Source organism: Brassica napus, chromosome C3, assembly GCF_020379485.1.
Source record: "Brassica napus cultivar Da-Ae chromosome C3, Da-Ae, whole genome shotgun sequence".
Lineage (NCBI taxonomy): Eukaryota > Viridiplantae > Streptophyta > Magnoliopsida > Brassicales > Brassicaceae > Brassica > Brassica napus.
In genome coordinates this window covers 25229821-25256795 of record NC_063446.1, presented here as the reverse complement: position 1 = coordinate 25256795, position 26975 = coordinate 25229821, and the positions used below count along the sequence as shown (strand labels likewise).

At 35.5% G+C, this 26975-nt stretch overlaps 5 protein-coding genes across 5 annotated transcripts; 3 read left to right on the top strand and 2 right to left on the bottom strand.

Annotated features, from left to right (window-relative positions):
• Window positions 1-6879: 6879 nt before the first annotated feature.
• LOC125582985 (glutathione S-transferase T3-like) lies at window positions 6880-8321 on the top strand. The gene is made up of 3 exons (XM_048749491.1): window positions 6880-6922; window positions 7215-7871; window positions 8248-8321. Exons 1-3 carry the CDS (start codon window positions 6880-6882, stop codon window positions 8319-8321), a joined length of 774 nt encoding a protein of 257 aa, XP_048605448.1.
• A 4307-nt stretch (window positions 8322-12628) lies between these two features.
• LOC106352999 (alanine--glyoxylate aminotransferase 2 homolog 3, mitochondrial) lies at window positions 12629-15854 on the bottom strand. The gene is made up of 9 exons (XM_013792664.3): window positions 15534-15854; window positions 14970-15200; window positions 14731-14901; window positions 14071-14214; window positions 13773-13952; window positions 13469-13694; window positions 13260-13373; window positions 12940-13026; window positions 12629-12840 (listed from the first exon to the last, which is right to left on the bottom strand). The coding sequence occupies exons 1-9, from the start codon at window positions 15777-15779 to the stop codon at window positions 12797-12799; spliced, it is 1443 nt and encodes a 480-aa protein (XP_013648118.1). The 5' UTR covers window positions 15780-15854; the 3' UTR covers window positions 12629-12796.
• Window positions 15855-19326: 3472 nt separating this feature from the next.
• On the top strand, window positions 19327-20476 carry LOC106355580 (kinetochore protein SPC24 homolog; the record flags this gene model as incomplete). Its single annotated transcript, XM_013795500.3, has 5 exons — window positions 19327-19483; window positions 19599-19743; window positions 19836-19937; window positions 20002-20081; window positions 20163-20476. Coding segments are annotated over 5 exons (591 nt in total), but the record flags the coding sequence as incomplete, so codon positions are not given.
• A 234-nt stretch (window positions 20477-20710) lies between these two features.
• BNAC03G36320D (uncharacterized protein At5g01610) lies at window positions 20711-22632 on the top strand. Its single transcript, XM_013796485.3, has 3 exons — window positions 20711-21065; window positions 21930-21984; window positions 22055-22632. The coding sequence occupies exons 1-3, from the start codon at window positions 20979-20981 to the stop codon at window positions 22423-22425; spliced, it is 513 nt and encodes a 170-aa protein (XP_013651939.1). The 5' UTR covers window positions 20711-20978; the 3' UTR covers window positions 22426-22632.
• A 179-nt stretch (window positions 22633-22811) lies between these two features.
• On the bottom strand, window positions 22812-24537 carry LOC106356761 (UDP-arabinopyranose mutase 3). The gene is made up of 4 exons (XM_022709831.2): window positions 24136-24537; window positions 23806-24056; window positions 23551-23719; window positions 22812-23335 (listed from the first exon to the last, which is right to left on the bottom strand). The coding sequence occupies exons 1-4, from the start codon at window positions 24463-24465 to the stop codon at window positions 22994-22996; spliced, it is 1092 nt and encodes a 363-aa protein (XP_022565552.1). The 5' UTR covers window positions 24466-24537; the 3' UTR covers window positions 22812-22993.
• Between the last annotated feature and the right edge of the window lie 2438 nt (window positions 24538-26975).

Genomic DNA, 26975 nt, shown 5'->3' with positions numbered 1-26975 from the left:
CGTTCGCATCACAGCCAGCTCGCAATTCAGATCAGCCGCTTGCAAAGGCAGCAGCTCGCGAACTAGATAAAAAGAAGACGCGTCTCAATCGCGTCCGACTACCTCAGCACACATCCGTGACCAGACGCAAGACCGTCTCAGCTTGCGACCATCCTTGTGCAACTAGAGGTTCATCTGACTTTGGTGGTCCGGTTCAACACTACAAAATAAAGGTAATTCGAAATCTGAAAACAAGAATCGAATTTGGTTGTTTTGTAAAGATTGAAACCTTAAAATATAATCTCTAAAAACTAAAAGCCATAGGTTAAATAGATCGATCCCCTATGAGTAAATCGAACCTCTATAAGTTCGATGTAAAACCTAAAAACGAGATTGATCCATTGATCAATTAAAATCAGAACCTTAAAGGTTTTTGAATCTCAAATCAAATCCCCTTGATCAAAGATCAAAATTTTCGAAATCCCCTAAAACCCTAATTTTGGAAAATCGGTTTTAATTTTGATTTGAAACTTGAGTGTTTGATTGATCGCCTCGAGCTATGATTAGGATTGTTTTTAAAACTTGAATCTGAATCTCGTTTAAACTAAAACCCTAATCTTGAATTTTAAGATTCCTAAAGGCCTTGAAACCTTAAATCTCTCATTACTTAAATCTTGAAAGATTGATTTAAAGAATTTACATATTGAATGAGAGTTAGGTTGCTAGATTACTTGATTCTAAAATCTAATATTACCAACCTTGAAATTGGTAAAACTTAATAGATATGCAACTAAGAAATAGGATTGAATGCATCTAGATCCCATTTTGTATATGGCCGTGCAGCCTAATGCATTGCTCACACTTGCGGCCTTGTGCCCTTGATTGATTAAAAGCCGTGTAGCTTAGTGCATATCAAAGTGACCGTGTGGCCTAGTATCCGAATGCTTATATAAACCGGATTGCATCATGATCCGATCCTTAAGATCGTTGTATCTTATAATGGCCAAGAGGTATAAGCATCACAATGCAAAGCCGTATGGCCTAAGCATCAAAGATAGACTTATGAAATCATATGCACTGATTATTTAAATTGGTTGCAAGAATTCTAAATCAATGAATTGATTGATAATATGATTTCAGATGCCGAGATTTGAACCCATGGATTATGCCATTCTAAATATCTTTGGAGATGATTATCTAGAATGGGAAATGAACACTTCAATTGCCCTAAGTCTAGAGGACTCGGGAAATGTATCATTGAAAGAAATGATGAAATTGAAAGTGAAAAGTTACGAGCCATAACTATTATGAGCCATCATCTCACTGAGGAACTGAGAAATCAGTATCTACATATTGAGAATCCTCGTGACCTTTGGACAAAATTAAAGTCCAGATACACTATGGTATTATTACCAAAGGTCAAACATGAATGGATGAGTCTCAGATTCCATGACTTTGAGACAGTGGTCGAGTTTCACTTTGCCTTGTCCAGGGTCGTGTACCAACTGAGATTATGTGGTGAAGTGGTAACAGATAATGATTGTCTATTCAAGACATACTCCACATTCCATCCAGAATATTTGTTGTCAAAACGTATCTACATAGAAAGAGGTTCTACCACTTACAATGACCTGATCTCTTGCCTAACGGTGATTGAGAATGACAAGGTACTAAAGAGGAGCAGTGAGATGAGATATCCTGATACAAATAAAACTAATATAGATAAGGATGAATCCAAGGGAGCCGTGTCCAATATAACTCAAGGAGTGGCCGGCATGTCTATTGACTAAGAGGGATCTCGACATTTTATTTTAAAGTCCTTGTTTTGTGATTTGCTTTTAGCCTACTTTATGGTTCACGATTTTATATATACAATGGAATTGGTTTTGAATTCATTATCTTGTCTGATCTTACTTAAACATATAAATGTTTTAAAGAGTTGCCTAAAGAGGCATAAAACCAAGTAAGAAATCATGAATGGGTATAGTAAGCATAGTAAAGAAACAATGGGTAAGGAAGGAAACAAGTTTCTTTAGATTTTAAGAAGTAAAACGCCTAAGACCTTGAAAGAAAGTGGTCGAGACTATACCTATGATCTCTACTGATCAAAACTATGCTACAGATCAGTATGATAAAGAGGCAAGAGATGTGGTAACCATATTGAGATAACACCACGAAATTTTACACTATATGGCATGATAGGATTAGTCATCCTAAAGTCTAAACTTGATGCAAAGATTGAAAAGACACAGAGTTATCTCGTAAAAGATCTCACGTTGTGAAACATGTACACAAAGGGAAACTCATTAGGCTTAATTGTCCCAAGCACCACGACCTTATAGTATGGTCATGAGGGGGAGAGAGGATAAACCCATGATCAATACTACAAGTTCGCATACCACTATGGTCTAAGACACCATGTTATATGGCTCGGTCATTACTCGGCCATAAAGGACCATTCCTCGGCCGTAGAGGCCATGATACAAATGGCCAAGCCAAAGAGACCATTACCCGGCTGAAGAGACCATGAGAATAAACGGCTCAGCCGTGACTTGGTCGTGACTTGGCCGCATAGTGCAGGCTTGGCCGCACACGTTCCATTACCTGTAAAGGTTCGGCCAAGTAAGCTATTACATATAAGTTATCGGTCATGTAAGCTATTACCTATAAGGATAAGACTATAAAGTCTATAAGCTTGGGGACATTATGATAATATGCATCAAGCCATAAGTGAGCATAGATATTCTCATCTCAGATTGAATACGGGTCATAAAACCAGACATACACCATCTTAAGAGATTTTGAATAAACCACCACATACATATATGTGCCGTCTAAGATGGAACCTCAGAAGAGGATTGGGAATATATGTTGGATAGGAGTATTACTTTCTCCCACGATTTATAAAGAAAACTTGAGCCAAACATGGGTGATAAGATTGTGGCCAAGTACACGGATTGCATCCGTCTATCCAAACATTAAAGGAGAAAGATTATAAGCTGGATAAAGAATGATAAGAATGGTTTTAAACCATCATTGTCTTGGCAAGATCCTCGAAATAGAGATTATAATTTAAGACGTCCAAAGAAAGATTATATAAAGCTAGCTAATTGAGAAGCTAATCGAAATGCCAGACACTGACCCGAGAAATGACTAACCAGCTTAGCACCAAATGAATGTCCTAGAAGAGACATAATCAAGTTGCTATAGAGTCTATACAAGATAGACCAATTGGTCCATAAGATAAAGGAATCTCGGATAGAAAAATGGTGCATAGAATACATATCAGAGATTATAAGAGAAACCATACTAGACATTGAGAAAAGGCTGCGCAGCTACACATCTAAGGTACCAAACCATGTAGTCTTGGGACGCCAAGCTACTAGGTAATAAAGGTCCTGGATAATAAGATCTCAAATCCATTGGATCATGTCTGGAACATAATGGAACCACATGAAAGTGTCGACACACACACATATTTGTATAAAGATACATAAAGTTATAGCACTTGAACATAAAGAAATGAACGAGGATCATGAACCCACGAAAGAGTACTCATACAATCATAAAAGATCATAGAGATTAGAAAAGATAAAACGTGGAGGTTCAATGTATCTAAAAGAGAGATGGGCGTATTGGCCATATACATATACAGAAACGCCATCTGATAAACCAGTGAAATAGATGGATCTTGTGAGATAAAGAAACCGTGAGAAAAGGCACATGATCACGAGGTCTAGAGTTTTCATGTTTCCTGATAACAGCATTAGATCATAGCTTGCTACACAAGGTACTCACAGAGATCAAAGGAACAAATTATAAAGAGATGAACTCCTATGTGGTGGTTGCTGCTACAAAATTTCGAAACTAACAAAAGGTCTGGTCATAAGAAAATAGATACAGTGATGTAGTAAAGCAGCACATGGATCACTGGATAAGATGAAAGAACAGCTTCGTTCCTAAGCTGATTCATGGACTGAAACATAAAGCAGTTGCATATAGTATGTAAAAGAAATTGATCACGCATGATCATTAATCTTGGAGTTGTATAAAAGACAATCCAATACAGTCCATACATTTGAAATTCCTTGTGATTATACTAAACCTAAAAGAGGTTAGTAGGCATAGAATCTATGTGGGTGTCCGACCAAAAGAGTCCGGCCCCGGCCCTTCAAACTAAAGATGTCCGACTCTGTCCGTCTAAGGGTGTCCGACTCTTAAGCAAAGAACATCTGGCCCTTCTACTAGACGCGTCCGGCTTTTAAGACTAAAAGACGTCTGGCCCTTCTTCTTGATCACGGGCTAGTATAGACAAAAGATCAACCGGATACAAATGTATTGTAGTCCATAAGCTTGTGAGAGCCGAGATCTATGACCTAATAATATATATTTTTCAGTGTGTGATATAATCCACAGCAACAGAGGTCATGAGACACCATCAAGAGATGGATAAAGGACTACAATATCTGAGATAGATATGGTACTGCCTAAGGCAAAGAAATCGATGTCCACAACCATGAGAGTGTTCGGCCGCAGAGCCATAATAAGAGATTATAAACTCACAGCAATGATCATTGATCTTGAACAATCATGAGACAAGTAGTGGACATGTATAAGACGAGCTCTATGACCCAGACATGGATCAGCTAGATCGAGACATAGGTTCATGATAACCATGTCTAGTACATTATCCATAAGTACTTATTTTGTCCGATCAAAGTAAAGAGTTAACAGTAGATGATCACGTCTAGACTATGGACACATGCAAACACGATTTGCAAAGACCCAATAAGTGATCTCCGAGGACAATGTGATTCACATTGCTTTGCACATATGTTTTACCGGGACACTCGATGTCAAAGGACATGAGAAACGACCTAAGAAGTCGAAGTGGTCTAATTACGGTTCAGTAATGAAACTGCCCGATTACTCCCATCCTATACATACAAGAAATATCACGCACCAAGATGCGTAGAATGTAGATTCTACACCGAGGTTCACATCAGGGGGAGTAGTGCGTGTTGTACTCTTTTTCCTTCATCATGGTTTTGTCCCACTGGGTTTTCCTGATAAGGTTTTAATGAGGCAACATGAAGCGTACTACAAATCATGTATGGTTATGGCATACAAGGGAGAGTGTTATAAATCATGGAGTGGATTGCCATTAACCAAGACAAGAAGAGAAGGCCCATCAGCCACGACCAGGCCCAGCCGCGGCCGCGTCCAAGGGAGAGAGAGAGAGAGTCTGCTAGTCTAGGACGACTTAGTATTAAGTCGTCTAGTCTTGGCCGACTTAGAACTTAGGATGTTTTTCTTTTCTATGTTTTAATAGTTTTCCTATTTCCTATTGGATTATGATATGTACTCTTTCCATTTATCTTTATCTTGTAATCCTTATATAAAGGAACCTCCATTGATCATTAATAAAACACCGAAATATTTAGTCTCTAAACCCTTCTAATTACAACATAAACTTAGTTTTTCTCAATTAGGATCTATATCCAAAAATAAATTTAAAAAAAAAAGAAATTTACGGTTTACTAGAGTTTCTATTGTGACTTGCATCAAGTTACAGAAAAGAAAGAGTAACAGAGGATAAAACGTGTGTATATTTTCATGAGCTCTGTGTAAGACATTATGTGAGCTGTCTTCTCTTAATTAATCTATTTGAACCTTGGCTTTTTGACTGTTGTGTGTTTTCTTTTACCGTAACAGCATCGGCCAACTACCTATAAGTTGTAGCTTTGGAAAATTACCAAAAAGGCTAAGAGACTTTATAGCATGATTATTAGGGATTCTTAAGGTGAGATTCTTAGCGAAATATAAGAACATGTCTCTTAACTTTTAACTAAGACCACAATTAACGGAGTTGCTTAATGGGGGGTGCTTAGTGAAATTAGCATTTAAAAAAAAAAAAAAAGGGCCAATTAAGAAGAATCGCTTCTTAATCAAGGCCAACAAAACCCGGCTCTTGTTGGACACGTGTTGTATTTTGAGCCTATCTCTGTTTCATTCTCGACAAAATCACACCGCGTCTCTCTCTCCTTCTCGTTTGCGAAACGGCGAGTCTCTCCATCTCCTCGTCAAATCCGCCTTGTTTCTCCATCTCTCAACGATCGGATGGAGGCGTCGGCGTCTCTCTCGGTCTCGGTGGAAACCTCGTCTCCGTCGGTGGACTCATCGTTTCTCGCGTTGTGATCGAGGACTCTCCTCGACGACTCCGCCTCTGTTTCTTCATCTCTTCTCGGCGAATAGTCGTGGCGTCTCTCTCGGTGGCTCGACGGATCTCCTCGACGGTGGAGAACCTATATCTCTCTCTCCACGGCTCACCTCGACGAAGCGAAAGGTAAAGCAGAGTATTTTTGTTATCTATGAAACTTTGAATTGATGCATGTGTTTGATTGTGGGCTTTATTTGTGATTTTGATCTTTTTCGTACATATGATCTGTCTCTTGTGTCTGGTTATGTATCGTGAGTATTAAATCGTTCACCTCTGATCCATTTTTATTTTGTGTTCTTCTTTCTGTGTTGAGATGGTTCGGATCAAGAGAGAGTCCCATCAATGTTCGTCAAACGGATCAAGAGACATCAAGTTCGTCTGAGATGGTTCGGAAGAAGAGGGTTCGGCTCAAGAGACATCAATGCTCGACTTCAAGTTCAATATAGGTAAAGCAGCGTTTATCTTTGACAAATTAGATATATAGAAAGTTTGATAAATTAGGCTCATATTGATGTAGATTGTGCTTTTGGTGTGAACTGAATTGATTGTGCTTTTGCTGTTAGTTGAACCCGTGGTAATTAATCTCCTGCTTAGTGATAGAGTTAACTCTGATTTGGGTAATAAATAGATGTAAGAGGTTAGTTAGAAATCAAAGCTGATGCGGTTAATGTGTTAGATAAATGTCATCTCCATCTGGTTGGGTGTTGAACGCATTGATCAATGGTGATCAATGCGTATTTCCTTCTTCTCTTCTATTAAAAAGTCCTTCTTCTCTTCCATCTATCAACGCCTCTTTCCTTCTTCTCTCCAACAAAAAATTCCTTATGTTCTTTCTCTTTTGACACATTATGGTATGGATTCCAATTCATATTGGCCTATGTCAAACTTTGTTGACCTTCTAAATAGTCAGCAAGACACTGTCTTTGGTTATGTTCAAGACAATATCGAAGTGTCTTCCTCCCAAGTCCATCTTTTTAGTAGTCAGCCAATGGAAGTGTCTTTGGTTATGTTCAAGACAATGTCGAAGTGTCTTCCTCCCAAGTCCCTCTTTTTAGTAGTCAGCCAACGGAAGAAGAGACTCTTGCAGAGCGTAAGGATAGGAGGACATGGACGCCTATTGATGATGTCGCCCTCATTAGCGCTTGGTTAAACACAAGCAAAGACGCGATCGTTGGCAATGAGCAGAGAGCTGGTGCGTTCTGGAAAAGGATTGCTGCATACTTTGCGGCAAGTCCCAAGGTGAAAGGGTCTGAAGTGAGAGAGTCTTCTCATTGTAAGCAGCGTTGGCAGAAGATCAACGACCAAGTGAACAAGTTTTGTGGGGCGTATGAAGCGGCCTGTAGAGAGAAGAGTAGCAGCCAAAATGAAACTGATGTTCTGAAACATACGCATGAGATCTTCTACAACAACCACAAAAAGAGGTTCACTTTTGAGCATGCATGGAAGGAGTTGCGAAATGATGAGAAATGGTGTGAACTGTCTAGTGGTAAAACCCAAGGAAATGCTAAAAGGAGGAAGTGTGATGAGAGTGCACAATCATCTAACTCTCACGCCTTTGAAACCAGCACTGGTGAAGATGAGAAAGCAACCATTCGTCCACCGGGTGTTAAGGCATCAAAGGGCCATGGTAAGAAAAAGATGGCAGAGGGTAAGGCGGTGGATGAGTTTCATGGTATGTGGAGTATCAAAAAAATGAGTTGGCTGCGAAAGAGAGGCTGTAAAAGATGAGGCTACTTGACTCACTAATCGCTAAACAAGAACTAACTGACTATGAAGAAGAATTGAAGAAGAAGCTCATTACTGAGTTCCTGTCTAATTATTTCTAGTTTAAGGTCTAGTCATGTGCTTCTGTTGTTTGTTGTTTGTTGTTTTTAAGTTTATGTCTTTGGTTGTTGATGTTCTGTATCTTGTCTGCTGGTTATAATTGCTTCGGTTGTTGATGTTTTGTATCTTGTCTGCTGATTAAGTTGAATAAAATGTTTCTAGTCTTTCAATAATTAAAAGAAACACTTATTGATGTTCTGTATCTTGTCTTTCTATACTTTCAGGTCAAACAAGTGTGAGAGCAGTGGAAGATACACGGAGTGAGAGCAGTGACAGTGCTTGTCTATTCACGGAGTGAGAGCAGTAGTGTTGTCTGTAGTCCTTGTGTTGCTTTGAATTTTTGAATTTTTGTGTCACGGGTAAGTTATGTGGGGCGTTTTGTGTTTGTATTTTTGTGTTTGAATTTTTGTGTCATGTGTTTTGTCAAGTATTGTCTTGTGTCATGTGTTTGTATTTAACAAACTCATTGTTCTCTCAATTTCACGTAGCCATCTAGTGTCAAGTATCATCTCCACCATCTTCTCTTACTTCTCAAACATCTCCACCAGCTTCTCTTACTTCTCAAACCTCGCCACCATCTTCTTATTATTCTCAAACCTCGCCACCATCTTCTCATTCTTCTCAATCTCCATTCTTCTCATTCTCTATTCTTCTCATTCACTAAAACAATAAGTTCCACTAAAAAAAATTGAACTTATTTATGGCATCCTCTTCTCATAATATGTTTGATGAATTAGAAGATGAAACATTTGATCAACACTTTGATCAATATTTTGATCAATATTTTGATGAAACTTTCGAAAATGTTTTCACTAATCATGATGACCAACAAGAAGAAAGAAGAAGAAGGAAAAAACGAGTTTATATCGAAAGAAACCATGAAGCAGGCAATCTTCGTCCGTGGAATGATTATTTCAGTGAAACTCCAACATATCCGGATAATCTATTCTGCCGTCGATTTCGCATGAGGAAGCCGTTGTTCATGAAAATTGTTGATCGACTTTCCAATGAAATGGAATTCTTTCAACAAAGACCAGATGGTCTCGGAAGGCTTGGGCTGTCTACACTTCAAAAATGTACAGCTGCTATTCGTGTCTTGGCATATGGCACTGGGCTGACGCGGTTGATGAATACCTCCGGCTCGATTCAACAACTACTCGGTCATGCTTGGAAAATTTTGTAGAAGGAATAATAAATTTCTTCGGCGATGAGTACCTAAGAAGATCAACAGCGGCTGATCTTCAACGTCTACTTGATATTGGAGAGCATCGTGGATTTTCCGGGATGATAGGAAGCATCAATTGTGTGCATTGGGAGTGGAAGAATTGTCCCACCGCTTGGAAAGATCAATATTCGCGTGGTTTGGGAAAATCGACAATCGTTTTAGAGGTGGTTGCTTCATACGATCTATGGATATGGCACGCGTTTTTTGGCCCTCGAGGTACTTTAAATGATATAAATGTTCTTGATCGCTCACCTGTTTTTGATGACATAATAAACGGTCAAGCTCCGCAAGTTACTTTCTCTGTTAATGGAAGAGAGTATCGTATGGCTTACTATCTCACCGATAGCATTTATCCGAAATGGGCAACTTTTATCCAATCTATTTCAATACCACAAGGACCGAAAGCGGTTTTATTTGCTCAACATCAAGAAGCTGTCCGAAAAGATGTCGAGCGTGCTTTTGGAGTCTTGCAAACTCGCTTTGCCATTGTTAAAAATCCAGCATTTTTTTGGGATAAAGTCAAGATTTGGAAGATTATGAGAGCATGTATCATACTCCATAATCTGATCGTAGAAGACGAACGAGATAGATATACTCAATATGATGTTTCAGAGTTCCAACAACCGGAAGACAACAGAAGTTCACATGTGGATCTCACGTATTCTACAGACATCCCTACAAATATCGCCAACCAGATGGGTGTTCGAACTAAAATTCGTGATAAAAAATGCATCAACAACTGAAAGCTGATTTGGTTGAACATATATGGTGTAAATTCGGACGTGATGAATACAACAACTGAGTTCGGAAGCTTCTTTCAAATTATTCTCGTTTATTTTACTAATCTTTGTTTTAATATTTTTATTTAAATCAATGTTTAAAATGTTATCTTCTAATATGTTTTATTTAATAAATAAATTTTATCTTTAAAAAAAAAATTTAAAGATAAATTTTAAGAACCTCGTTTATGTTTTAAATTTTTTTTCCCCTTAAGAACTCCTAAATAAGAACCTACTATTGGAGCTATTAAAATGAGGGGTTTCTTAACGTAAGTTCTTAACCTAAATCTATTGATTAAAAATTAATTAAGAACCCATTAGGGGTTCCATGGTTAATCTTAATCTAAAAAATGTAAGAACTAGTTCTTAAATATCTTTTAGACTAGGTCAGGTCCACACCAGAGTACAAGCAAATGAATATCTCATCTAAAACATCACAATTTTATGCGATAATTTTTGCTATATTTATGAAAAATAAGAACACAAACTTTTATTTACGCGTAAAACATTATGATTTTTTTTTTAAAATGTATACTGCATAAGACTGTATTAGATTATACAAATCAAAGTGAGAAAAGAAGTATTGGGATGATGAGGAAGACACTGAGCATACTTGAAGAGCTCATCTTCACGCTGACAAGTCTAGCCTTAACGATCATAACAGCTCTCCGGACGTACTTCTCCTTCCTTCTCCACCGCAACTTCCAACACCTCGCTTTTGATGACCACCCGTTTCACCTTTGCCCCACAGCTTTCAGATTCTAATCATGTGGGTGATTGGTTGGGCTTTATCTTTATACTTCAGTTTTATTTAATTTTAAATCAATAATTTTACCAATCATGTTGTAGTTTTATTTTTAAAAATTAAAACTTACATCAAGTTTCTATTAATTTTTATCAATCATGTTGTAACTTTATTTTTAAAAGTTAAAACCTACATCAAATTTTTATTAATTTTTACCAATCATGCTTTACTTTTATTTTAAAAGTTACAACAAAAAAGTAAAGCAATTTTTTTTTAATGTATTTTGGTTAAAATACCTACATCTTTTTTTATAGGCTATAGAATTTGTAAAATGAAAAAAATTGTTTAAAATATAAAATAAATTAGATAATCATAATAAAAAACATCTATAAATATTTTAATTTTATTTTGGGTGTTTTTAAAATTATTAAAATAGTTTAGATAACATAAATATTATATAAATATCACATTTTAAATAACAGTAAAATTTAATAATTTATAAAAAAAAATACATTATTTTAATTGATAAAAATAATTATTTTATATATACATCACATAGTTTATTTTAAAATATCTACAGCCTATAGCTTACAACTATAAAAAAATCTAACTACAACAAAAGTCTCTCCAAACAAGTCTACAGTAACAAATTTACCGCTACAACCGACTTACCTACAACTAAACTTATACATCTAAATTTTTATAGACACAGACACAGTCGAACCCATCATCACCAATATCCCTTATATATTAAATAAGAAACATTGTAATAAATGCATTCACACTGTAATAGACACATGACAACCTCACAATGATTTGATAATAAATATGCTAACGCGTTCACACTATATTCATAAATGTGTTTACACTATATATTTTCGGTTCGAATCAAAACAAATAATGAATCAAAAGGTAAACTATATATATATATATATATTATTTTTATTGTTTACGGATAAAGTTGGGTAAAATATTTATAAATTTTGATTTGATTCGTTATCCGTTTTGATTTGAACCAAAAAATATGGATATCTGTAACTCTACGAACCAAATCAAATACTAAAATACAATTAAAAAAAAACAAATCACAAATACCTATATTTTTAGGAACAGATATCTAATTCGATCTGTTATATGCATATATATACATATATGTACAGAATTTTATATATATATATATATATATGTTATATATATTATAGTTTTACAATATTTTTATGAATTAAATTTATTATATTAGGTATTAAAATTTAAAAAATTAAATATTATTTTATTTTTGTAATAAAATGTTATTTAAAAAACATTAATTATTTTTAAAATTTTATTTTATCTACGGATCAAATCGGATATTCTTTAAAATTCTAAATCATTTCGGATATTAGAGTCACCAACTATCCAGGTGGCTAAAGACTGAATCGACGTGAATGCCTCCAAATACCCGAATATTCTTTAATGTTTCTTTCACTACTGACCAAATTGTAGTAAAATGATTTGTCTTAATAATTTTCTTTTCTTTTTCTTGAACTATTATCCGTTTACAAACTATGATATGAAATCATTGGTTTGACCTGACGACTATCTAAAATTCATAACATGAAAATAAAAAAATAATAGTAATTTTTGGTTTTTATCGAAAAAAACTAAAAAATCAAACATTCTAACCGAATAAACCAAAATAAATATTAATTTAAAATAATAGTTATATTTTAGGAGATTAAAAACCAAAAAATAACTTAAAACTGAACCAATATCCAAATTAAACAGATTTAATGTGTTTCTATTAAAATAACGAAACTAATAATCACATCCTACGCAAGGGGCGGATTATTACCTAGTGTGCATATCATACCACTGGAGAAACAAAACAACGAGACTTTATTATTTATATGCTCCGTGATACATCTGGGTACTAAAAACCAACAAAAGATCATAATTTCACTTTTTGTATTGTGTCATTTATATATGTGTACACACACAACTACACAAGGTGAATGATCTTGAAAGATATTAGAAAGGAGAGTAAATCACATCTTGGACAATGCGTGATCCATCACATCCACAAGGAAATCTACAAAATAAAAGATTTGAGAAAACACTAGTTATATATGAATAACAAATAAGTGATTTTGAAGAAACTAATCTGAACAGAAAAGTCTATGGAGCTAACCAGCGTCATTCAGGGTGAAGCAGAGAGGAGGAGTGATTCTGAAGACGTTCCCGTAGAACCCACCTTTACCCACCAACACTCCCATCTCTTTATATCAAAATATACATATTACAATGCAAGTATATCAAAGTATAGGATGAGAGGATGAATGATCATTTGGTTTATCAGACCATCTCCAGTGTAAATATTTAATATGGGAAGGAATTTACATTAGGTTCCAGTTATGTTTTTTTCTTCGATATCAAAAAAGCATTATGATCAGACTTATTTCTTCTTCCCTTTTATTATCGGAGTTGCTTTGTTTATTAAATGTGTCTAACCTTTCATTTGATCCATTAGATGAAGAGTCTCTAATTTAGCCGGAGTTTTTAAGTCACGGTCTGTCACAAACTCAACTCCTAGCATCAATCCTCTTCCTCTCACGTCTCCGATGACTAAACGCATAAAATTAAAAATATAAAAAATCAACAAACAAACAAAACAAATTATTTTAAAATATCTATGTCTTTATTTGGACAATATAACTCACGTTCGTATTTGTCTTTGAGCTGTGTAAGTCTACGTTTGAGATGAGAGCCAACGAGGAAAGCGTTCTCTTGGAGCTTCTCTTCCTGAATGACTCTAAGGACCGCGTGTCCCGCGGCAGTGCACATTGGGTTTCCACCGAAAGTATTAAAATAAAACCGTCGGCTTAGAACGCCAGCGATCTCCGGTGTTGTCACCACCGCTCCAAGCGGGATGCCGTTCCCGATCCCCTGTAAATGCAGTCAACTTGAATTATAATTGATAATGAATCAAAGCATGACATTTAATCAAGATGGATGATGGTGAACCTTAGCCATGGTGACGATGTCGGGGATAACATCATGGGACTGGAATCCCCAGAAATGGGTTCCTGTACGAGCGAAACCGGACTGAACTTCATCGGCGATGCAAACTCCTCCGGCTCTCCTCACGATGTCGTATGCCGCCGGTAAGTATCCGGGAGCCAGCTCCACGATTCCTCCAACTCCCTGTTTCACCATTCCATGCACAAACATAGATTGATATACACACACGTATACGTCGTAAACGTGCTTCATGCATGTATGCTATATGCATGTACAAAAAAAAACTAGGAATTAAACTCGCCTGGATAGATTCGCCGATGAAACCGGCGACTTGACCGGAAGTTCCGAATTGGATCAGGTCATGTACGTCCCTAGCGTACTTTTCACCGTCTGATCCGAATATTCCCCGGTAAGGATCTGGATTTATCGCGTGATGTACACCACTCTGTTACAAAGTTGATACCCAGGTTTAAATATGTGTGTAGTTTATTTTATAAATGTACTCAATCCTAATAAGATTCAAACATCCATAGGTACCACTACCAGTAAACTATGATCATTTAATGTTTTGTATACCCTGATAAAAGTTGAAACTAAAACCAAACCCACACCAAAAGGTTGACCAAAATATATAAAGACTTACATCAAACCAAAAATAAATCTACTGATCTACATCAAAACTCTTACTAAACCGATGCAAATGGATGTTCAAAAAGAATTTACAGATTTTAAAATATTTTTGTCTATGAATAAGTACCACATTCAAAGTGTAATTAATTTATCTTTCTTTTAAAAGCAAAAAAAAAACATTCATTAAAGTTTTATAATATTTTTCGATTCAGATTCCGCTATATTTTTTAATTTTAATACCTACAAATGAAAAAAAAAATAGTGAAACCAAACTACAATGAAATAGTTATCATATTGTTTAAGCAGAAATGATAAAAAAAAAAAACAAAACCTGAACGACGTTAAATTTCCAGTTGGACTGAGCAGTGGCTCCCATAGTGGCAGCTGCGTTTCCATGGTAAGAGTTCCTAAGTGAAACCACATCGTTACATCCAGTGTTCAGCCTAGCCATCATCATCGCCAGCTCATTCGCCTCCGTACCAGAGTTTGTAAAAAACACAACCTACATAGTCATCGACCACAAAACCTTTTATTTCACAGCTCGAAAAAGTTTATGTTTTTATTATTAACCTTGAGATCTCCGGGGAGAGTGGAGACAAGAGCTTCAGCGAAATCAGAGATGGTGTGATTAAGGTAAAGGGTGGTGGAATGTTGAATAAGCTTTAGCTGTTTGATGACAGATTCAACTACTTCCGGGTGGCTATGGCCACACGAAACCGTCGCTATTCCACCGAAGGCATCTAAGTATCGCCGTCCCGTCTCGTCGAATACGTACTGCTTCTTTCCCTCCACAATGTTTAACTGTCCATCATCAAACATATATACAAATTAGCATGGTCCGGCTCGTCCTAATTAAAACATTTACGGACCTACCGACTCATAAGTTAGTCACTCAAGAAAAATAATATATACTTCGTTTAGTTCTAAAATGTATTTTTATTTTTACACATATTATTTAACATACATTGTTTTCTCTGAATAAGTATTTCTTACGGCTATAAACCAATAGAAATTTAATAAATGAGATTTTTTTTGAAAACATTTTTTGTTTTAGAAACGTATAGTATGTATATATAAGCATATAAACAAACGGCGTCGTTTTAAAGGAAACGAGAAAGGGCCTTTATTTTGTACTGGAGTATTGTAGAAGTGGAACAGAGCGGGGCTGAGGAACTCTCGCCGCTTGGCGATGATCTCTCCGGTGGAAGGACCGTCGTAAGGCGGCGGAGAATAACTGAACGGGGGTATTTTCGGAACTTTTGTTTCGGTCTGGTGAACGGAGTTTGTTCTTTGAGCTACTACATGTGCGAAGCCATGACGTTGGAGAAGGGAGTTTTCCCGTTTCAGTAATGTATTTACCGCCGTCGTCAACATCCGCATCTTTTCACCGCCGTTAAAACGTCTCCGGATATTTTATGAAGAGAGAAGAGATAGAGTATGAGTTTTGGCGGAGTTGTTCATATATAGGCGTAAATAATCTATTTAATTATTAGTAAATTCGTAAAATTGCTATCAGCTGAAACGTATCCGTTTGTCTCACACACTGTTCTAAGAAATGTGTCCACTAATGTTAATCATCCTAGTTTGATATTATAATGACGTACTTATCTTGTATAAGTATAATCTAAACTAAATTGAAACTCACTATAGTACACGAAAAATAATAGTATACTTTAAAACTCGAGGAATTAATTTAAGTAGTTGTTCCAACTTCTAATCATGGATAAGACGAGCAAGTAAAGACATTACTCTCAACCATACACGTGAAGTCACGCGTTATATTTCTTTGGTTTGATTGGCGTGACCTAGTGATAGTCTAATCTGATACATGGTTCTATACAACGAATCTCACGTACGTCTGAAACAAGATGCACAATATATATACTTGACACATAAAATTTTAATGATATTAACAAACATAACTAAATTAGCATTGTATTGGTAGTCACTAATATAAGGAGTTGGTTTTCTTGTGTTCCGAGTTCAAACATTTTTTGGTACGAAGAGTCGTTGTTTAAAACGAAAATTTCTGAATGCTCTCTAGAACCGAGATTAATCATAATATTCTACTTTTAACAAACATAATTAAATCATAATATATATCAACATGTGCTGTTATGAAATTCTGTAATGTTCGTAACGTAATCATTGTTTATAAACTCTAGCAAAATGCCAAGATTCTACGACTCTTATTCTTTCTATACACGTTCCCTAGTCAAATTACAGGCAGGCCATCATGAACCTGGACATAAACCTAGGCATAGATTCGTACTTCACTTGTGTTGTGCTATGAAAGTGAAACAACCAACCTACCAAGCGCACGCCATAAACGCTGGTTCAAATAATTGTACGTACAACAGAAGAAGATTTATATATTCATTGTCACTTCGATTACTTTAAAATGATCCAATCAAAGTGTTGCGCATGGGAAGGAGCTTGACTGGACCTAAATGTTAAAATTACCTTTTGTCAATGTCGAATTCTGTATCTTCTCATCGCATCCAAGTATAACTCCTTTCATTTTGTAAGATGTTGGTTTAGTCTAATGGTTAACTAATTTTATTTTGAGTTAGCATACACCCTGGTTCTATCCCCCTTGATCTTACCCAAAATATTATATATTTTAACTATATTCAATGATTGGATATATTTTTTGTAAATTTTTGTATGTGAATTTATTTCAAAATTAAATGGCAAAGTGATACAAGGAAATTCTTGGATAAGCTGCGTACTAACAATATCTAAGAACCTTCCCCCCCCCCCCCCCCCCCCTTATATATTTTTAACTATATTCAATGATTGTATAGATTTTTTTTGTAAATTTTTGTATGTAAATTTATTTCAAAATTAAATAGCAAAGTGATACAAGAAAATATTTTGATAAACTGCATAATAACAAATTATTTCTAAGAACCCCCCCCCCCCCCCCCCCCCCCCCCCCCCAATGTCATATATTTTAACTATATTCAATGATGTATAGATTTTTTAATAAATTTTTGTATGTGAATTTATTTCAAAATTAAATAACAAAGTGATACAAGAAAAACTTTCAATAAGCTGCATAGTAACAAATTCTATCTAAGAACCCCCCCCCCCCCCCAACACGAGCGGATCCAAAGCATGAGAGGGTGTGGCATGTGCTCCACCTTTTTTCATTAATATTTAGTGTTAAGTTTTTTTTGTAAATATAATAGATTAGGTTTTATCATAAGTATAAAAAATATATTTAAATTGTACGTGCTTTAGGCCCGTCTAAGCTATGGGACGAGACTGGCACTTTTTTTTCTCAATTGTTTTGCTCTTATTGAACAAAGGACCAAGGCACAAAAGTACAAGAAAAAAGAAAAGATATCAAACAAAGCCCACAAACTAAAGGGTTGATTGGCAAGTGCTTTAGAAGTGCTGTAAGATCTCTCTGCAGCCTAAATTATTTATACAGACCAAAATTTTGTCAATCATGCTTTGTAAAGGCTTTTTAAATCGTTTACCAAAAAAAAAAAAAAAAAAAAAAAAAAAAATTTAAAGCTACATATTTTTCTTTCTTTTTTATTTATTTTTAGCTATGGAAAACCATAAATATAGAACACTTATTTTTTGCTTTAGAAAATTTATATTTAAGTCTTTGAATCTTTTTAAACCTACAGCTCCTTCCAATCATCCTCTAAGCCTATCAAAAGCGAGGCAAACAACCAAAAAAGAGTCCAACCGAAGTCGGAACCGACTTGAGATGCACGTGTTGCTACTAGCGAGTCAGGCCACGTGCCCGCGAAACAAGCCACCACCGCACTTCAGTGACAAGGACATCTCCGGCGAAGATCTAATCAGAAAGCCCACCAGAAACAACCGGAAAAAGGGCCCAATCAAAACGCCTCACCGTTGACGACATTAGAAGTTGAAGACACTACTATCTACAACACCACCGGTTGTAACTTCGGAGCTCTATCAACGAGGAGAGTCAATCTACTGTAACGGAGAATCTACTCTGAACAGAGCCACCAATCGAGCCAAAACCGAAGCTATATTTTCTTCACTTCAAATAACTTCAATCGAACCACCAACGACCACAAACATCGATTTACTTTGAATGAAACAAGTTGAGATCGGGTTCAAAGGAAGCAAGGAGAACATGGAAGCGAAGATCAACCAGAACCGGAAGATAATCGGTAGTAAGCCAGCAACGTCGCAAGGATAAGGCGATACAACCGGAGCCAAGAGCCAGGAGCTCTGTCAAAGAGAACGCGAGCAACCGGAGCCAAAGCCAGCCGTCCACCGTGAAGAAGGTGCGACGCCGGAAGAGAGACCCAACCATGGGCAGAGGCGGACCCACGTGTTAGGAAGGGGTTGCACCTGCAACAGGTTAAATATACATATTAAAGAGTTTTTTTCATTGGGCAAGAAGAAATCGTAGCTCAGTTGGTGAAAAGCCCCCCCTCTTAACCCCCCGTTGGTGTTACCTTTTTTTACTTATTTTAGTATATTTGACACCCTTAAAAAATGGGGCTGGGTCCGCCACTGACCATGGGCAGAGTTTCGCCGGAAAACACCGGCCAGAGATTTCTCTCTACGCTTCCTCTGTGTAATATTAATGAGAGGGAACAGAGGAGAAGGAGAGAAAAAGCTTCTTTCTTTTGAGCCTCTTTTGGGACGGGACTGGCTCTTTACATTCCGAAATTGTAAGAGGAATAAGAAAAAAAAGGTTAAAATTGAAGGTCTTTTGGACCATTTGTGTAGCCTGCTATTTGGAACCAGCTGTGTGGAAGAGTTAGAAGACCTCCAAAACAATTATGACAATGGAGTCACTAAAGAACGTGCACAAAATGAAATTACTTAGACAAAAATAAACGGAAGTCATACTGAACGCACAAATTTGATTAGCCCATTACGAGAATTTGGGCTAGCCCATTATATAAGTTGATCTGGGCCCACATTTGATATTCAAAATCTAATCTCCTTCGGAGACGATTTGATCAACTTACTGAACTCCAAGAACGGGTTCGACGTCGTATCGCAAAGCTTCGACCACTCAGAAGCTCTCCACTTCGCTTGCGACGAGGATCTCAATCGGATTCAGGAATCTATCAAAGGTAAATTTCTAGAATTGGGTCTCTAGAAATCTTCGAAAGACTGATACTTTACAAGACTTAACCATATAAAAGTCTTCGATTTGTTTGTTTGTTTTTTTTTTTTTTCCAAATGCAGATTGTAAGAAGAAGCTAGAAGCTTATAAGAAGAAAGCAGATGAAGCTTATTCAGATGTTTCAGCTCGAGATGACGAGATTGAGCGTCTTCAGAGAGAGCTTGATGAAGATATGGAGCTAGAACGCAAGATAAATGCCGAGCGTAGATAAGTGTATAGTATACTTTAGCTTCAGTTAAATTATTGTTATTACTCCGTTTGGTTTCAGTGACATGAAGAGTCTTTTGTTCTGTCAAAACAGTCGTCGCTGATGAACTCAAAGACCTGAAGGCCCAATGGGCTTCCATTGATGAAAAGAGGCAGTCTTTAAAGAGAAAAGAGCGTGACGACTTAAGAGCTGAGTAAGATTCGCAAACCATATTGATTGGTAGATATTGGTTTCTCAGACCCTCTTTTCATCTGCAGGAAGAAGCTTTCTATGTATGCGTGTGTCACAAAGGTTATACCAGAAGCAGACGTTAATGATCCATTCAAGATCTCAGGCTGTATCCTTTTTTTCATTTTTCATCGTCTCTTTACATCACGAGTCTCATTCCTTTGAATCCTTGATTTAAAGTATTCATTAGATATGGTAGATCGCGAGAAAAGAGTTGAGAAGTTCCAATTAGAGACAAATAAAATGACGGCCCATGAGTCATGTAACAGTATGTGGAGCATCATTAACAAGCAATAGACAGAGCACTGAGTTCATTTGTTTGATGTGTTTGTCTGAACAGTCTTGGTTTTTAGCTTAGCAACCAAAAGCTCTTTAACCATCTCTACGGTTCCTTAGATGTTGTAGAAACCTTCCTGCTTAGTTAGTAATTTGATCACGAATCTTCTTCTCATGTAATATATCATCATTCATCTATGAAAAATGTACATTAATGTTTCAGTGGTATTCTCTCTTTGGTGCAGTGTAACCTGTAAAATCCAAAATCATCAGCTGCTATTTGCTATTTTCTTGATAAATCTTTTTGTACAGACTGATGCAAGTTCCGATTTAGTTTGTACAGTCTCAAAAGGAAGTGTTGTAGTATACATACATTCTAGCTGGCTATTATCTAGCTTCTCCATTAAACTATGGAACCTGCTAGTGATGTCTCCACTGAACCTGTTCATGCAAAGCTTCTTTTGAGTGGAAAAGATGTTCACTGGTATACATGATGCTCTTATTAGTAGTCTATGGACCTTCATTTCATTAGATTAGTCATAAAGAAAGTTGGCTGTTAGTTATTATGGTGTTGGGAAAGAAAAGGGACGAGATGAAATGAATGAGATCATATTGCTACGTGTAAATAATTTAGTGGATGCTATAGTGTTCCAAAAATAAGAGACGAGATGAAATGAATCAGTGATAGAAAAGCTTGCTTCCTCCGATCTCGGCAAGAGAGAGAGAGAGAATGGATCAGATCTTGAACAAGGTGGGATCTTACTGGTTAGGTCAGAAGGCGAACAAGCAGCTCGGTTCCGTTGGTGACGATATCAACGTACGTTTCGTCCGTCACTCTACTCCTTTCACTTACTACTACTACTACTACTTGCTTTTGATCCCTCGTCGTGAATCATTTCACCAACATCGTATTTCGATCTCTGACCTCGAATGTTTTGCTTCATCTTTCGTACCGTGGCTTGATCGATCTAGGGTATATGTAGATTCTCAATTGATCTGTGTCGCTTAAATGATGGTGTAGCTCGTTGAATCTTCACCTGCATTTTATGTCGTACGTTCATAGGATCCGTTGTGATTTTCATGCTCATTTTGTTGTTTCTTGCGAGCCAAGCTCTCTGAATCTCTCCAGAACCTGATCTGTTAGTAGTTCAATAAATGAAATGTTGATCTCGATCAGATGCTCTTGAGAATGTTGATTCATCTTTTATACCGTGTTTTGATCGATCTCAGGGTTATGTGGATTTTCAATTGATCTGTGTCGCTTAGTCTGGTAAATGGTGGTTTAATCATATCACATTGCGCTTCATTTTCTGCATTTTCTATCGTATGTTCATAGGATTGCGTTACTGCAATTCTCCAAAACTTTTTCAGTTTTCAGATTTGATATTCCTTTCTGTGATAGTATCATGTTAATGATAGCGATTCTCATTGGAGATCCGTTGTGATTCTCGTCTTCATGCTCATTTTGTGATTTCTTGCAAGTCAAGCTCTTTGAATCTCTCCAGATCATGATCTGTATTAGCGCAAAAGATGTAGTCTAGCGATTCTCGTTAGGGTTCCCTTGTGATTCTCATTTTATGATTGCTTGCAAGTCAAGCTCCTTAAATCTCTCCAGAACATGCTCTGTTTAATGATATGTTGATCTTGCGTTTTCTACAACATTTTTTTTTTTCCCTTCCAGTCTCTGTCTAACAGCATCCAAGGAGGAACAAAATGGTTGGTGAACAAAATCAAAGGTCAGTTTTTCTTCTTCTCCCACGATCAATCTCTGTTTCCATTTGACACTCAAGGAAAAGAGCTCAACAGGGAAAATGCAGAAGCCATTACCCGAGTTACTCACAGAGTTTGGTTTGCCTATTGGGATCTTTCCACGCGATGCAACCAACTACGAGTTCAATGAACAGACAAAGAAACTCACCGTCTTCATTCCAACAATCTGCGAAGTCGGCTACAAAGATTCATCAGTCTTGAGGTTCACCACAACGGTTACAGGGTTTCTCGAGAAAGGAAAGCTAGCTGATGTTGAAGGGATCAAAACTAAAGTAATGATATGGGTTAAAGTCACAAGCATCTCAGCAGACTCGTCGAAGATCCATTTCAACGCGGGGGTGAAGAAAAGCAGAAGCCGTGATGCTTATGAGGTTTTGAGAGATGGCGTTGAGATTGACAAGTTCTAGCTCTGTTTTTGCAGAAACCAATTCTTTTATTCTCTTTATCTCTTATGTCCTATATTTCAATCTTCTTATCTTTCAAGCTCTGTCTTTGTAGATGCAATCAACTTTTTTGGTGTTCATGAATCTAATGAATTGAATTGGTTTTACTATACATGGAACCAAATCGAAAAATAAGGTTTAGTTCGGGTTGGGATACTATGAATTATCCGAACGGATCATATATCTCTAGAACCGAGAACCTGAACGGTGATATATTTCAAGCTCTATGTCTTTTAATTCGGTCTTTGTAGATGCAATCAACTTTGGTGTTCTTGAATCTGATGAACTGAATTGGTTTTACCTTGAAAGATAAAAACCTATCTTTCAACACACTATTGGCACATTTGAAGGAAACACAGAAATGATAGATAATTCATAAATAGAAACAAAAGCTACATAGAACAATGAAATGACAACACAAATACAAATGCAAAATAATAGCAACTGCAACAACAATTAAAAGAGGATGTGACTAACAAGCCCTCATCTTCTAGTAACAATACCATTTTGCCTTATTCATTGACCTTCACTTTTACTCATCTTTGCCCTTTGGTGCCTTGGCCTCAGCTCCATCTGGAGAGTTAAGCTCATCCCAAGCCTCAATCCAAGTGTTCATTCCATCCGCAAGCTTGGTGAAGTAAGGATCCACCTTCCCCAATTTCTCTTTCACCAGCTTAGCCAGCTCCATGTAGCATTGCTGCACCGAAGTGCATTCTTTAGGAAGAGTCACAGATTGAAAGAAAGGTATCGCCTCTTCTTGCCAGAAGATTCCATTGTATTCCTTTCTCAGGTTCACAAACGGGTTGCTGGCTTTGCTGTGCCATATGTAAGGCAAACCCGTCTTCACTCCCCATCCCATGTGGTCACATATCACCTACATTTGTTGTTTAACCATTGCACAAAACCAATGAATAAGAGTTGCATTTGACCAACCTAGCTAGAGAATTGTTTTTTTGAATATCAGGAGGTTCGGGCACAACAACATGTAATATTAGTTTCGTTCTGACGGTCACTCAAGAGATCTTTGACACAATGGTCATAGTCCTTTCCAGTTGAGCTAATGACCTCGGATCTAGCTAGTGCATTTACCTTGACACACCAACCAGCCCACATATCGTCGTAGCGGCCTATTGGCTGCCCATCACCCATAAGTCCAAAATACATAGCCGGACCAATCAGCTCCCTATCAAAAGCGAGGTTCATACCACACATAGGGAAGAGAGTTCCTTTGGGAATGGTCATGACCGCATCAACATACCTGCACATAACCAAAAACACTAAACCAATAAGCAAAACAGAAGCACTACTTCATTGTTTAAGCTTTTCAGTGGAAGATAAAATTTCCTGGAGTTTCTTTCAAGAGGCTTCACAAGCTGAGTAGGAGCATCATAGTCAGGGATGTTGAGCCAAAGACCATGAGAGACAGCGGTTATAGCACCTTCACGCATACTAAAAGGGTATCCACGAACAAAGTCTGCTCCATCACCATAAGGATCATAGAGTGTGTTAAAGAAATCCGGTGTTGATGGAGTCAAGAGGTTCTTGATATGCTGCTCAAGCGCATTGATCTCTTTTCCAGATGGATCCTTTGCAACCTACATTGCATAGTTATTGTCAACGTTTGAGATCATAATCGTTTGATATAGTGAGAGAGAGAGAGAGAGGGGTGTTTACAAAGCAATCATCATCAATGGTGTAGATGTACTTCTTCTTGGAGACCATGTAACCAAAGCAACGACAAGCGGAGTCTTTGAATGAAATGCAAGAAGACTTGGGACCCAAGATACGATTGATGTCGTTCCTGTTGTAGAGCTCGTAGTCGAATCCTTTAGGAATGTTGATGGTTCTTGAAGGATCACCATCCTGGACGATGATCAGATGGTATTTTTCAAAGAAGGGTCGCCACATCTCGAGGAAATCTAGGTTTCGGATGGTTGGTATCACGATGTCTAGCTCATCTTTCAGCATTGGCGTGGGTTTCATTGAAGAATACAGTTGCGCCATGTGAAATGAATGGGATACAAATGAGTAAGCTTAAGATGCAAAGAGAGATGTACGATGTTGAGGATGACTTCTTTGGTATTTGTAATGACATGAGATGAGCATGAGAATCATTCCTACTGTTAACGGAAGTGTGAATAGTAATACTCTCGTGTACTTTGACAAAACATGCTTTGATGTTTCTTCTTTTCGGTTGTTACATTACAATAATATTTTTTTTTCTAAAAATTGATATTATATGTTTTGTAGAAGCAAGAGGGGATGTTACTCATGTGTTATCACAAATCCATTCACGAGTCTCACCCACTTTAACTCTCTAAACCCTAGTCATGTGACCATGGACTGGTTTTATCCATCTCTTAAAGGAACGTTACAAAGAGAAACATGTGGAAGATTGTTAGAACAACCAACCATATAAAGGTTGTACTTAAACGTTTTTATCAATACTATTTTTAAGATCTTTTAATTGAGGTCTAAAGAACGGTTTGAACAAAAAAAAAGAACAGTTTATAAAGCTCTAATCAAAACTTTTAAAAACTAAGAATCTTTAACTAGTTTTTTTATTCAATCTATACTATATAAAAGTTGAGGCTATAAGCCATCGAGAGCGTCCACATAGGATTTAAACGACCAATCGTAGTATGACAAATTATTATTTAAGTTTACTATTTTTAAAAATGTTAATATTACCAAAAAAATGTTTATTTCAAACTAAAATATAAATCAATATCGAATAAGGTAAATTTACAAAAATATAAATACTATATTAAGTTAACATAATGTTTAATATTTTTCACAAATTAAAAAATAAATAACGAAAAGAATAATTAATTTAAAAATACAAGACTTTCTAACAAGTATAACTATATAAATCTAAATTTAAACTCATGATTTTCAAAGTTTAGGTTATATACTATTGAAAATATTCAAACTAACATATACTATATATAAGTTGATATTATAAATCATTGAGAATGTTCACATATTATTTTAAAGCACCAAAAATATACCAAATCATTTTTCAATTTGGTATTTCTAAAAATGTTAATATTACGAAATTTTTTATTTCAAAATAAAATGTAAATAATTATCAAATAAGTTAAACTTACAAAGTTAAAAACATCATGTACAAATATATACTATATAAAATAAAGTTTCGAAAATTAACATAAAAATAACAAACAAATATAATAGTTAATTTAAAAATGCAATACTTTCAAACAATTATAACTATATAAATCTAAAACACATGATTTACAAAATTTAGGTTATATACTGCTGAAAATATTCAACAAAAATATGTACTATATGTAATTTTATGCAATAAATCATTGAGAATATCCACATATTATTTTAAAGCACCAAAATATGTCAAATTACCATTTTAATTATTATTTTAAAAATTTCAAGATTTTCAAAAAATGTTTATTTCAAAATAAAAAGGAAACTACTATTCAATTTAGTGAAAATGCAAAATTATTAAAGGAATTAATTTGATATATAAAGTAAACCTTTGAAAGACCAACATAAAATCAACTAACAAAAAAAATCTTAAAGAATACAAGATTTTAAAATAATAAAAACAATATGAATCTAAAGCACTTTTCATTACATATGAATCTAACAAAATATGATTTCAAAATGGAAGCTATTTCTTTCAAAAAAATATCAATAATAAATTTTATAAGCAAAATTGCCAAATAACTAAAAGAATCAATTTATTATAAGAAATAAATGTTTGGAAGATCAACATAAAATTAAGTAACAAAAATAATCTTAAAAATATAAGGATTTCAAATAATAAAGACAATGTAAATCTAAATCACTTTTTCATTACATATGAATCGAAATAACATATGATTTCAAAATTGAGGATATATATTATTTAAGTGTTCACATAGAATTTAAAAATATCATTATAATAATATAAAAGTCATCATCTTAATTTGATAAAGTAAATAAAAATATTATTAGAGATAATTAACTTGATATATAAAATAATTATATATTTGAAATTAAACAAAAAATTAACAAAAATAAAAATATTCAAAAAGACACAAAGTTTTAAAAAACATATTTATAAATAATCACGTATGTAAAAATAAATAAAAATCAGCACAAAACTATAAAAAGATAAATTAAAATTTGTAAAATTTATCTTTAAAGTTAGATTGATATTTGTAACTAATTATTGAAAACTTAATATAATAAGAGATTGTTCACGTACCTTATATGAATTGGTATTGATCGCATATTATTACTAAAAATATAATTATGTATGTAACCTTTAATATGATATGGACTATATGCTTTAAAAAACAGAAATAACTGAAAATATTCACAAATAACATATACTATATATAATTTGATGCCGTAAATTATTGAGAATATCCATATATTATCTTGAAGCACCAAGAAAAATATGTTAATCACCATTTTATATATTACTTATAGAACTTTCAAAAATTATTTCTTTTATAATCAATGTAAAATTTAGAAAAAGCCAAAATCAT